The sequence below is a fragment of the Aplysia californica genome, unplaced genomic scaffold, assembly GCF_000002075.1.
Source record: "Aplysia californica isolate F4 #8 unplaced genomic scaffold, AplCal3.0 scaffold00163, whole genome shotgun sequence".
Taxonomy (NCBI): domain Eukaryota; kingdom Metazoa; phylum Mollusca; class Gastropoda; order Aplysiida; family Aplysiidae; genus Aplysia; species Aplysia californica.
The window spans coordinates 729905-743345 of NW_004797433.1; the positions used below are offsets into that span (position 1 = coordinate 729905).

At 38.0% G+C, this 13441-nt stretch overlaps 1 protein-coding gene across 2 annotated transcripts in view; it reads right to left on the reverse strand.

Moving 5' to 3' along the window:
• Nucleotides 1-529: 529 nt before the first annotated feature.
• Nucleotides 530-13441, reverse strand: part of LOC101856734 (gamma-secretase subunit Aph-1) — a 22909-nt gene continuing 9997 nt past the window's right edge. For both annotated transcript variants that reach the window (XM_005097746.3, XM_005097747.3), the window contains 5 exons: nt 12083-12226; nt 10562-10656; nt 9231-9353; nt 7488-7615; nt 530-3548 (listed from right to left, as the gene is read on the reverse strand). In XM_005097746.3, coding sequence (XP_005097803.1) covers nt 3372-3548; nt 7488-7615; nt 9231-9353; nt 10562-10656; nt 12083-12226 — 667 coding nt within the window. In that variant the 3' untranslated portion in view covers nt 530-3371. The remainder of the gene's footprint in view (nt 3549-7487; nt 7616-9230; nt 9354-10561; nt 10657-12082; nt 12227-13441) is intronic.

The following is a 13441-nucleotide window of genomic DNA, read 5'->3' on the forward strand; positions in this document are numbered from 1 at the left end:
AGCGCTCAAGTTAGCCTAGACGTCTTAATCTTTTGTTACGGAATGCAACTGCATTGACCATGAAAAATATCACAAAGTTTATTGCCCAAACGCCTTTCACTGTTTTCAAAATATGATGGCAAACACCTTGGGCAACATACACACTAACAATGTCATCACTTAGAAGCGGCCACCGTGGGATTTTTCGGAATACCTTTATTAAATGTTAGGGATGAAGATGACGACATATTGTTTTCAAATGTCTCTTCCCTCTATGCGAAGAGTTGGGAATAAAGGTTGTGTCCTCCACTTCCCCCCCCCCCCCCCCAATCACGCTATATTTCCACTTACTGTTTGTTTGCATGAGCAAATAGAAGCAAATTAACACAATAAAGGCAATTTAGCGCAAGGGCAAAAGACAGACAAAAAGAACTAGGGAGGGGTAATTATAAGTAGGATCATTCAGTTTAACACCCTCCAACCACTTTCTTTTCCCAACTAATCAACATCAGAAAACAAGAAAGACAAAAGGAAACAAACCACATGGAAATACATGATATTTTCACATTTTATTTTACAGCGCAATAGTATACATAATATATTTACATGTACATCATATGACTCAATAATCATTATAACCATTTGCGTCACATCATGGTGGAATCAGGCGCTCATCAATTTTTGGACATGTGGAGTTATTGGTAATACAATAAAGCTTAATTATTTGCTTTGCTGTCGCTGAAAAAAGAATACACACTTTTAACTGAAGTCGAGACACTTGCAACCGAAGGAGGCGGGTTGTTTGGTCTCAGGGGTCGAATTATTGAGAAAATGTCTGCCAAAGTTTGACAACTTCCAAAATATGAGTGTCCTTTGAAACTATAAATTTATATTTTTTTTAGCTTTTCATCAATGATTTCCAGCAAAATCCATACAGAGATTTGTTTTTAAATTAAAGGGACCCATAAACAAAAATTGCCTAATATGTGAAAAATTGTTGGTTTCTAGGATTTCACAATTTTGACGAGCGCTAGATTTCACCACAATGCCACACATTTTCCAGATAGTTTCAATAAATTGACAGAGGCAGAAAGCAATGAGTGGCACAGAGAAAAAGTCAACTAATATTCTATAATTTTTTTTTAAAGAACACCCTCCCCCACCTCCCCCAAGCCAGTTCATACCGACTGCTCAGTCTAAGATGTTTAGTCTAAGATCCTAACAGAGAACAGATAGAGATTCCCTACAAATATTAAACTTCCTCACTTGGGAATCAAACCCACTCACATCTTCTGTGCAAAATGGTGAAGAGCCTAACTACTTCACCACAGATGTCAGTTCTTAAAAATGTGTCCATAGTAGGAAAACGCTCACATTTGTAATATCAGCTGTAGTATGGACAGAAATCTTACCCAGCTCATGTGCCTTGCATGTTAGCTGAGAACAAAAGCACACCAAATTACTGTGTAATTTTTTATCTCCAAAAAGCTTCACTGAAAATTGCGTTGAAGCAAAACTAACACAGACAAAAGATTGCGCTGATAGTAAGCGGAAGCCATAACTAGTAAATATATGCTTATGTTGTGCTATCCTAATAGGAACAGGACGAAACATAATATCTGTTGCACATAGAAACCCTGAAAAATGACAAAACTTTCTGCCATGAACAAGACACCAAACTCAAACCATCAATCGCCATAAACCTCAAAATCACTCTCAATGGAAAGTCATTCAAATCCTATAACATTGTTAAGATTAAAAAAGGAATGTTAAAATATTAACCATACAAAAAAATGTCAAATTCCACATTTGGACATTCTTGAGGGAAAAAGAACAAAGAAGTAACAAAAATTTTAAAAGAAAATAATTGGCATTGCTATTTAGGAAATAAATGGACACAAAATTAGAATGTTGTATAAATGCTCCGGTCTCCCATCTTTTGTTATTTTGAGTCAAGAGAACCACATCAACATAACAACAATTTTCACTGAATGTATGGATAAAATGTCTGTGTTTGAGTTTAAAAAAAGAAGCATATTGACATAATCAAGGCCATTAAGCGCTGGGAGAAAGCGAGACAGATAATTCAGAAACAAAAAAATGGGAAAGAAAATAAGACAGACAAAGAAACAGAAAGAACAGCATGAAAGAAAGGAATCAGCTTCATTCTAAATAGCAGCTGACAAATTTATGGCTTGTCAAAAGGCTCTCTTGATGTATTTGAAAGTTTCTCAATCGACCACACTCTGCATTCTCTTATATATCATGGTTTTACCAACACTGCTGTTATAATATCCCCTGATCTTCAATGATTCATCCATTCCATTCAATGTTACATTTTTAAAAAAAACAACCCTGTTTCAAAAGAAGACAACTGCAAACCAGCCCAACACTCATACACAATCAGTTTTTCAGGTCATACTCACAGAGACAGCCTTCTCCAACTAAGGATTTGCATCCAGGGAAACAGCTTTTTCAAGTGCCTTAACACCACACAAATGTACAATGCCCCCCCCCCCCCCCCCAATCCAAAATTACATAAGGTTCTTTTCTTTTCATTATCCACATGAACAACTTGAATCACAAATAAACTCTGCAATATCTAGCGCTCTTTTTTTAAATTAGGATATGAGATGGATTGAAGGAATCAAGGGAACCCTGAGAATATCTAAATTTTTTATTAAAAGAACTGAAGAGTCAGCCTATATTGAAAACTGCTTCTCCCCTTGACGCTCAATGACAACGGAGGATGAAAAAGCAAAGAGCAAATGTAATGAAATGAAGTTCTTGCTTTATCACTACGCGAAAACCAAAATTCCACCCTGATGCAAAAGCTAAGAAAAACATAAAAACAAACAATTTACTTCAACTTCTGCAGTCTAAAATAGATCATTGAAGCTGAAACGTCAAAACTTTGTTAAACTAATGTATCATCTGTCTGCCGTACAGCCATCTTGATAAAAAAAAGTTGTACAGCTAACAGTCAGATATGGCCACCACAGTGAGCCCTGTAGTTGGGGCTGATGGCCATATGGGTGGTGAATCTATCAACCAATTTGCTAGTCTTTGACCTTGTTACTTCCATCGTTGATATTTACCCAGTAAGCTTTTTGAGTAAAGAGAAGCACATCAGCTCAACAACATTCACTTAAAGTAGGGAAAAAGTAAGACAGAACCAACAGGAAAAGAGTAAAGAAATAGGACCTACCAGTGGCACCCTCCAATAGTCTGCCTGTCCTTCATTTTCTATTCCATAAAAAAAAAAGAGAGACTAGACTATCAACTTTCTCACTATCCGACCGACCGACCCGACCAACTACATACATACATACATACATACATACATACATACATACATACATACATACATACACATATATCAGCTCAGCTGTTTAGTCAATCTCATATCTTCCTTGCCTACATACGACGGCCGCCCTGACATTTTTCAGATTTCCCCCGGCAGTGTAGAAAGCGGCCACCGAAGAGACGGCCAACAGGAGATACGCTGGCAGGAGGCTGGCCAGGTAAATGGTAGAGTTGGTGTTGCTGCTCTGTTGATTCAGTAGGGTCTGAAATCAATAACAAAATAAAAAATTATAAAATCTCCTTTCAACTCACGGCTGGCGGCCTACGAGAATACTCGTATCCAAGCAGCCACCTGACTACGAGAAAGTCCAAATCCATCTATGTCTCTCTAAAAAAACAACTACTTAAGAGTTACCCTTCATGCACTTTCGTACGCATATTGCCCACTAATTTTGCAGCTGTTTGGAGGGAAAATTATAAGTTATAATGTGGGTACCTAGATTTGTGGGAGTGGCTGGAAGCAGCCCAGGTGGGTTAGTCTGCTCAGAGAGGCAATAAATGGTTTCATAAAGAATGTCTGATTGAGTTAAAAAAAAGCACATTGGCACAATAAGTTATTTAGTAGCGGAAAAGAGCAACATAGACAGATTTTTGTTTGTTTTAGTAAGGTTTTACAGCACTTGCAACTGCATAAGATCATATGAGCGCCAAGGGGTGGACATCAACAGAGAAGTCTAAACGAGGAATCAGGCTTACTCTGCTCACTTCTCTAGCCTCAACATGAGAAAGTCTGCTTCGACTATCAAGGCACCCTGGAAATAGCAGTTCACAAGAGAGTGACAAACATACAAAAGAAGTAGAGGAAAAAAATGACGACAGTAAGGATGAGGAAAGAAAAAGCAGCAGTTCCCCCTACGTTGTTCCGGCACAGTATGAGCATAACATTGATAAATCAGCCCATTTACAATTCAACTGTGCATAAGAACATGTTAATATCCCCCCTTTGTAAATGCCCTAAAGACACTTCAGTCAGCAGCACTGCCCTGTGGGGGGGGGGGGGGCTGACAAAATGAGCTACTTTTCGCAATCCACAAATGGAGATATTGGAAAAAAAAAGAAGTAGGACCTGCCACTGGCATCCTTCAAAAACCCACTCCCACTTTTCTTGATTTTTAAGGAGAAAATTATATCACAATGGTATTCATACATGGTGATCAATAAATATATATACCAGCATAGCAGCTTATCAATGTCACACAATACACAATACCACACCAATATAGAATCATCATACAAAAGCACTGCCTTATGTTTGAGCCAAAGGGGTTTATTACACATTCAGTTAAAACTGACAGTTGTCCATCCTCTTTGAGATAAGAACATGATACATTATGCAATCTCAACAAAAATACTTCTTTTTTTCGTGATCTTCAAAGTCCAGCAAGAAAAACAGTCATCTGCAAGTCATTTTGTTAATTTTCATTCGCTGGTTCCAAATTCCATATTATTCTAAAGTTACGACTCAGTTTTTATAAGTTAACAAATGAGAATTTTATAACCAGCCGGCTGCAGACATGACAGACTGTCCGACCTATCGGCCGCAACAAAAGTCAGGCATAGCTCGAATTTTGTGCATCCAGCCTTGGGACAGTCAGCAACCTGCTGGAGATAATGTTCATGTTTGTAAACTTTATGAAAACTACGCCTTAAAATAAAAATAATATCAAATTCGGAACCAGTGTATCAAAATTAGCTAAAACACTCGCACATGATTCATTTTCTTGCTGGATTTTGAGGGGAAAAAAAGGTACTTTTGCCGAGATTAAATCATGTGTCATTTCTTTTTTATCCCAAAGAGGATAGACAACTGTCAGTTTTAAATGAATGTGTAATACAGGCTAAAGTTATCATGGCTTCCTAGAGAACCCACCATACTGACCACTCATCTAACTTTACTGGTCCCACGATAGAAAATTAAAGGATAGAATTTCTAGCACATCTGAATAATTAAGACCCAAAAAAAAATTGAAAGCAAAGCTAAGCACAAAGAGAGAAAAGGGACAACTCCATCATTTATGTTGTTTTGTTTTGTTACTTTAAGAACACGGAAGATCTCTCCTGCTACAGAACTACTGAATAACACGTGACAGGAGATGCAGTGAGAAAATCAAACAAACTTTTCAAGAAAACCTCGATGCACCCTCCACTAGAAACTAAAATGCAAATGCAAATTATGTCTGCAACATTAATCCTTTAACGCCTATTTCCCCATTCCTTAGCCTGAGCCCCTGTGTGCCGAATGCTGAACATATAACCACATGCACTGAGGCATGCACTGAGGCGTGTATTCAATGCAGAGAAAGGTAAAAAGGCACTCAGGTGTATCCTCCAGTTTATCAGGTTAATGCACTTGTGCATTTAGTTTAGTTTAGATTAGTAAGAGTTTTACCACACTTGCAGTACAACAAGGTCATAAACGGTTTTACAAGAGAGTAATAAGTGCAAAAAAAAAATTAGGAGGGGAGATCAGACTCTAAATGTTTGATAGGAAAGAAGGAGAAAACCACACCAGAGCACCCGCCAACCAGCCACAGAACTTGTGCATATCACCAGCAAGTTGTTCAAACAATCTAAGCCCAGAAAGTAAAATTTTTTGGGAGAGAGCTTCATTTTTAAAAAATTGTACCCATGTTATATAGGCCTATATATAATATTATATTTTTTGCTTTTTACAACATAAACTCACTTGAGCCTATTCCAATGTACTGGTTTTTACAAGACATTCTGCCAGCTAATGCCACATATTTACAGGATGCGTTTAAGCGGTCGATATCTCTGGTGTTTTTCGGTGAGCCGCTTGTTTCGTTTCTTTAAAAATTTGGTGAAGTTAACATCACTTGAGTCTATTTCCCTGTATTTACTGGATGCTCCACCGGCCTTGTGGCCTAAGTATTTATGGGATGCGCTTTATCATTTGATATCTCCGGTGTTTTTTGGTCGCGAGCTACAGGAAACGGTGAGCCAGCAGTTGATCCACTTGTGTAGTTTCGCTAACAATTGAGTGAAGTTATGTGCGATACTTTTTTAGCTGTAAAGGACTAAGTCAGTCACCCCGCGCATTGTGATAGCTGATTTTATTATAAATTGGGTGCCAAAAAAAATTGCGTCACCCCGTGACATTGCCATTTCAAAATTTTGATAAAATAAGAACTATTTGGACAAATTAGTTTTTCTCTTTCTGTGAGAGCATTTCTTTCTTTCTTTTGTTGCATTTTTAAATTATGATAGCTTTCACAGTCTATCTGTGGTCAACGAGTCACTATGCCCCAAAATGTCAGGCTGCAATGGTTGTTGGGTGAAAAATAGCTCAGGCTCAAGTGAGTTAAGAATTTGAATTTTGACAGAATAATTTTTGGGCAAATGAAACCAACAACACAGAATAATAAGAAACTGCAATAAATAAAATTATAAAAATGTAGGGCTTAGAACTGCGGAACAGCAGACCGACAGCGTACTCATTCTTAATTAATTCTGGAGATTTGGGGGTATAACTTGCAATTGAATGGTTGAGGGTTCAATAACTCAACAAACCACACCCGGGGATAAATTCTGTACTTAGGAAAGCTACTTTATCGGCCCCAGATCAAACAAATGCAAATTCGTATTTATGTTTTGGGTTTTTTCAGCGTTTTTTTAAAGTTTTGGTATGAGTTTTACAACACTTGCAACACAAGTAAGTCATATCACCACCAAAGATTAGATGTGTTACGAGAGAGCAACATACAAAGAAAAGAAGTAGGAGTCTGCATGCTCATATGACCTTATGCAGTTGCAAGCGCTATTAAGCACTTACCAAAACAAAAATTAGGAGAAATTAGGAAGATAGGTATGTTTGATAGGAAAGAAGGGGCAAACCACACGAGAGCACCCACCAACCACACACAATGCAAATGGGAAATCAACAATCAGATCAGACACAGCAAAATGTGAATAATGGCCATAATGTGCACACCAGGCAGCAATACTATACATCTGCCCACAGACAGAGACAGTACACTGAAAAGAACTGAACATCTCTGCTATTCCCAAGACTTAGCAACATACGACTTTCATTTCTTCCCAAAAATCAAAGGATGACTAATGGGGCGGCAGCAATTTGAAGATGCGGAACAAATTGTGCAGCCATAAGTGTAAGAACTTACCAAGCAAGAGATGAGCATGTGAGCTGCGACAACAAGGGCTGCTGGGATGTAGCGCTTTCTGTCCAGAGCCGCGAAGAAAATGACGCCCCAGACAGTGTGCAGAAGGATGAAGCACAGGGTGAGGAATGCTGCAACGTGAGAGAAATGATGATATGTTACTACACTAGGGAGAGGAAGATAGATAAATTCATAGATACATAGGTACATAGACTCAAGGAGAGATAGACTAATTGACAGACAGACAGCTGGACAGACAGTAGCAATGCCAATGAAAATTTAATTTTTCGCTTTAGCCGTTTTTTATTTGGTACCTAAGAAGGAGTTTTCAATTCTAAGAATAATGCTTTTTTATTTTTAAGAATCGGTCCATTAATAAAAAATTATGGGGTTGTAAAGGTCGGCAAATTATGGATGACCCACATATAGGAAAATACTCCTGAAAGTGGACCATGCAACAGCAGATTCTGTAAGAAAATTGACCATATCTCAGTAATTAATTGGAGTGCTAGAGAAAGAAACTTGGCTACTCAATACGTTTTTGGGTGGAGAAATCATTTCTGCAATCAGATTTACTAACCATTTTGTAGTTATTTTGTTATAATTAAAATTTTGGTGTTCATATTACGATTTTGCTAAAAATTGGTGTCGGGATGAGAGCATTTTATTTATAGCATAGTATCACAACATGGGATCTTTAAGAATATGTTGGCAGCGTGACTAAATAACGGCAAAGCTTTCTTTGATGAATTTAGACCATGCCAACAATAAAATATAATTTAATTCAATCTAGAATGCCGTAGAACTAAAAACCCTTTTTTCCTGTTGAGACGTGAACACCACGAGGTGAGATAAGCTTGCCTCAGAATACCCCCGTTGTGATGTTACAGGGGAACAGAGAGAAAAACAATCGGATGCATGCGCCCGCCATTGCCCTATTTCAAGAGACCAATGAATGGGCTCAGAATAGTCATGCGGACATTTGTTGGTCATATACATTTGTCGAAGGAGTGAGGGGAAAACGGCCGGTCTCCGCGCGAAGCCACTTTGGACAGGGGTGTAGTGATACATTTATGATAGGGTCTAAACAACTACTTGACACAAAACGGTCAAATTTGAGGACACTCTAAAGGAAAGATAGATCTCTCACCTTCTTGATGTTGAAAATCAAGCTCCTGATAGTTGTCTGTATACCCGATACGAAAGTGTTTCCGACACAAAAGTATAGGTTAATTTATGTGTACAAATTTCAACGTCCATATATCATTAGTTTGCCCTATTTTCTGATTGGTTGTCAAGTTTCATTCACATTGGTCCAAAAAGAGAGCAGACCAAGTTTGAGAAAGTTAGTCACTTATGTTCCGATGCAGTCCAAAAATTCACCCTTAAACGGGGACCAAAATTTTGACGCGCACGGAAGTCAAATTGGCATTGCTATAGACAGACAGTCATATTGGTAGAAAGACAGAGAGACAGAGATAGAAATAGAAAGATAGAGAGACAGTTTGAGAAGTAGAAGGATAGACGTATAGATGGATGGATGGATGGATGGATGGATGGATGGATGGATGGATGGATGGATGGATGGATGGATGGATGGATGGATGGATGGATGGATGGGTAGGTAGGTAGGTAGGTAGATAAATAGAAACAATAGAGGGACAGCAACTGAATTTGAAACAAGTCACACCACAGTACAGGTGCATCCTCGTTGCAGTTGACCAAAGAAGCTGAACTTCTACTCACCTGAACACCAAAAGAAATATTTCGAATCTCCCATGATGCCGATGGTGCCGGGGCCAGACATGTCGGCCAGCACATTGATGATGGAGAAGGCACCCGCTATCAGCCCAAATCCTAGACCGGAAACTGGAAAATGAGAAACAAACGAGTTAGAAAATTCTAGACATCATTTGAGAGGCGGGCCGCTTCCATCCAAGTCATCAGTGGTAGCTCAGGTCATGTCAGAGATAACTTCTCAGGCAGAAATATGAAGACTGTCTACAAAAATAACTTGTCCTCACTAGACTCGTAATCACATTCTTAGAGAGCATAGGCGAAGAGACAAAAAGTTACAACACAGATGTCAAAATAAGGTCAGTCCAAGTGACAGAGAAACACATAGATATAATACCCATCATTTTGCACAAGAAAAAAAAAAGACGGACAGAAGGAATTGAGGGAGACTAAAGAAGAAGGAACTACCAATAACGCCCTCCAAACCTGTTATTTTTTTGTAAAAATAATATTTATAAGCGAATCAGTACAATAATTATTATCCTGAATCTTGTTCTAGGCCAAAGAGACGTAAAGATCCCATGGACATAAACCAACACAGATTATTAATGGAGAGAGAAATACAGTGATGGATATATAGAAATACAGTGCACAATAACGGTCCCATTTGGCCAGGAACAGAGGGCAAAGAAAAAACTCAGTGGCCAGAAGTAGAAGGAACAGACAACACTGAAGCACCCATCAGTCATCCACTCGAGGAACGATGTAAACCTACTGGTACCATACAAGTGTAAAACAGCAAATTGCCCCTTGATACAAACTAAGATCTTTGAAGGGGCAAAACTTTTGTCAAGTAGCATCCATTTCCAATAGACTTTTTTTGTTGTTTTAGTTAGAGTTTTATTGCCCAAAATTAGAAAAAAAATGGTATGGGTTAACACCTCTATGAACATTATTACCGAAAATTAGTGTTGTAAGAAGAGAGTAATAAACACAAAAAAGGAGAAGAGATAAGGATGATAGATATTTGATAGAAACAAAGGAGCAAACCACACCAGAGCATCCACCAGCGACTCACTTCTAATAGTCACAACAAGGAGGTGGATTGGAACAAAAACTCAGTTACGGCAATATACTTTTCTTCATTTTTGAGTAAAGGGAATCACTTTGACCTATTAGACATCTTTTAGTGCAGGGGAAAATCAAGATAGTCAGAAACAACAGAGCGAAAGAAAAGATGCAGGACCTACCAAAGGTGCCCTCTAACCACTCACACATACTTTTCTAATCAGAAAAGCTAGGCAAGACCGTGAGGAAGAACAGTGTGGACACACACTCACCATAAGCCATGATATGTTTGTTGGAGAAATCACGGATGTCCACATGTTCATTTTCCGATCGCTGGCTAACCATGAGCAGGCCTGCATCCGCCATCCTGACATTTATTTGAAGAAAAAGAAGCATAAACTCAATAACTGTGATTTAATTGTTTAATTTCAGGAAAAAGCAGAACTTTAGGTTCAGTAAAAGTTTTACGGTACTTGCAACACAAATAGGCAATATAAGTGCCAAAGATTAGAGGTGTTACTAGATAGTAAAATACTAATAAAAGGAGAACAGATAAGGATGACAGATGTTTAATAGGAAAGAAAAAACACCAGAGCACCCTCCAACCACCTACAGAGGCAAGATTGATAAAGGGAGGCAATAGAGGAAGAGAAAAGAAATAGGATCAAAATGCAGTATTTTCCAACCCCCTACCCCACCCAGGAAATGAAAAGACAGAAACACACATATTATATACATACATATGTATATATATATATATATATATATATATATATATATATATATCTTACACTTAAGTAGAGCTATCATAGCTGATCAACCGTTAAAGTCATACACAAAGCACTATAATTTCATAGTTCAGTTATTCTGTACCCCCAGTTAGAAGAGTAATAATCACATTTCATCACAGACAGATACAAAAAACTTTATTGGACTAAACAGAAGCACATCGACGCGATAATACTCATTTAGAGGTGAGGAAAAAAAAGGCAGACAGACAGCAACAAAAGAGGAATACAATAAAGGAGGACTTACCAGTGGCACTCTTCAGCAACCTACACAGATTATAATAATACTGACACTAATTCAAAAGAAATGGGAATCGACAACATCAGAGCCCTCTACAACCACAAACTTGCCAATGTTACCACTATGTGATCGTATCTTAATCAAAGCAGAAAAGGCTACAAACCTGAGAAAGAAAAAGACTGAAGCAATGCTTCCCATAAATGGCTTCATAGTGGGAACAAGGAGTGTAAGAAATATTATAAAACATTTCCAAACATTCAGACTCCTTTCGGTTTGTATGCTTATGTTCAAAAGACTGACATTTGACACAGCTCTAGGAAAAATAAAGACAGAAACAATGCTGAGAAGTAATGGAAATTTGGGACATTCAAGTAACCTAGTCGCATCATCACCTGCACTTTTTCCGGAAAACATGATGTTATCTGCCGAGTGGAAAAGTTCTCATTCAAACAAAAGAACATACAGGAAGATGCAACACAAACAACAGTATGTGAAGCAGGGCTGACAAGATGAGTTACTTCTCACAATCCATGAATGGAGATCATGCAGGCTGAACACATCAAATTTGCAGATTTTAATCCAATGCCATTTTCAGCAAGTTTAACATGCCTTTTGCTATTTTTTAACAATAAACAGTGCAAACCCAACCCATGTATTTGATGTTTCTATAGGAGTCCACAGGGCTAAACCCCGAGAATTAAATCATTTTGTCAGCACACATAATGTATGGAAAAGTCCTGGAATGAGAAAAATTTGGTGGGTACCTCAGTGTTTTGTAGAACAGAAATCTGAAGGCCTCCTGAAATAAGACGGAGAAGACTAGTCCAAAAGCCAGTTGTCCCTTCAGCGGCACCACAGCATACCACAGAATAGATGATATCAGTAATGCCAGCAACCAGAAAAACCCACTGTGGACAGAAAATAGAAATTACAAAGGTCATGCTTTACATTAAAGAATTTGATACTAGAGGTACAAAGAGAAGTTAACCTTTTAATTCTTTTTTTTTACACTTTAAAGTAAGACATGACAAATCTGATATTAGAAATACAAAGAGGAGGTAACAATTTTGGGGTTGTTGGTTTTTTTTTGTTAGACTTCAAATGTACTTCAAATGTAAAAACAAAACAAACCCAACTCAAGTTTAGACTTTTTCACTTAAGAGTCTGAGAAACAAAACAAGTTTTATATAGTGATCTAGTGCTATCCTACCTTAACTGTTGTGCATTAGAGATTATTCCAAACTGCCCCTAACAGTATAAGACTAAAAGATAACCCATAGTGAAAAAATCATTTAACATTATCCATACAGATAAACCTGAAACTGCACAGACCTACATATTAACCATGAAGGAGCATATCTCTCAAACCTCGGGATCTTTCCACAAAAACAAGGAAGAGGGAAAGTATTCCAAAAAAAAAAATCCATCAAGTCAACCCTCACAGTAAGCAGATACAAAAAGGAAATAATTTCTTTACTTCAAGATCTCACACAAAGGTGAACATTTTTTTTCAATGAATCCTTTTCTTATACATATACAGTCAAACATGTCCAAGACAACAACCCAATGTTGAGGGGAAAGTGGTCATTTTAGAGGTGGTTCTCTTGGCCAGTGTCTTTCTAAATGACATACAGTCAAACTTGCTCTAACAGTCACTTTTAAAGGACAATCACCTGTACAAACCGACACTTCCCATCTTCTCCCTTTCAATTTTTTTACATATTTATAATACAGTGTAAGATGGCCTCCTGTCTAAGACGGACACTTAGTTTCCTCGACACTAGGTGGTCACCTTAGACAGTTTTGACTGTATATGTGAGGCAGCGTGGTGAAATCAGGCGCCCGTCAATTAATGGAAAAGAAGAAATGCATTTTCCCGCAGGTTTGGGAATTTTTATCGAATATTTATTTAAGCTGAACACCTTTCATGTCCATTAGAAAAACAGCACAAAAACTGTAAACTCAGTCTCCGTGGGTGCTCAAGCTTAGGAAATAACTAAACTTTGCCGGCCGTTTTCTCGCTAATTTACCTCTGAAACCAGGCAACCCCCACCTCCTTCAATCGCCAATAAGTCAACTAGTATCCAAGATGAATGGATATTTTTCATGGAAAGCAAGACAAA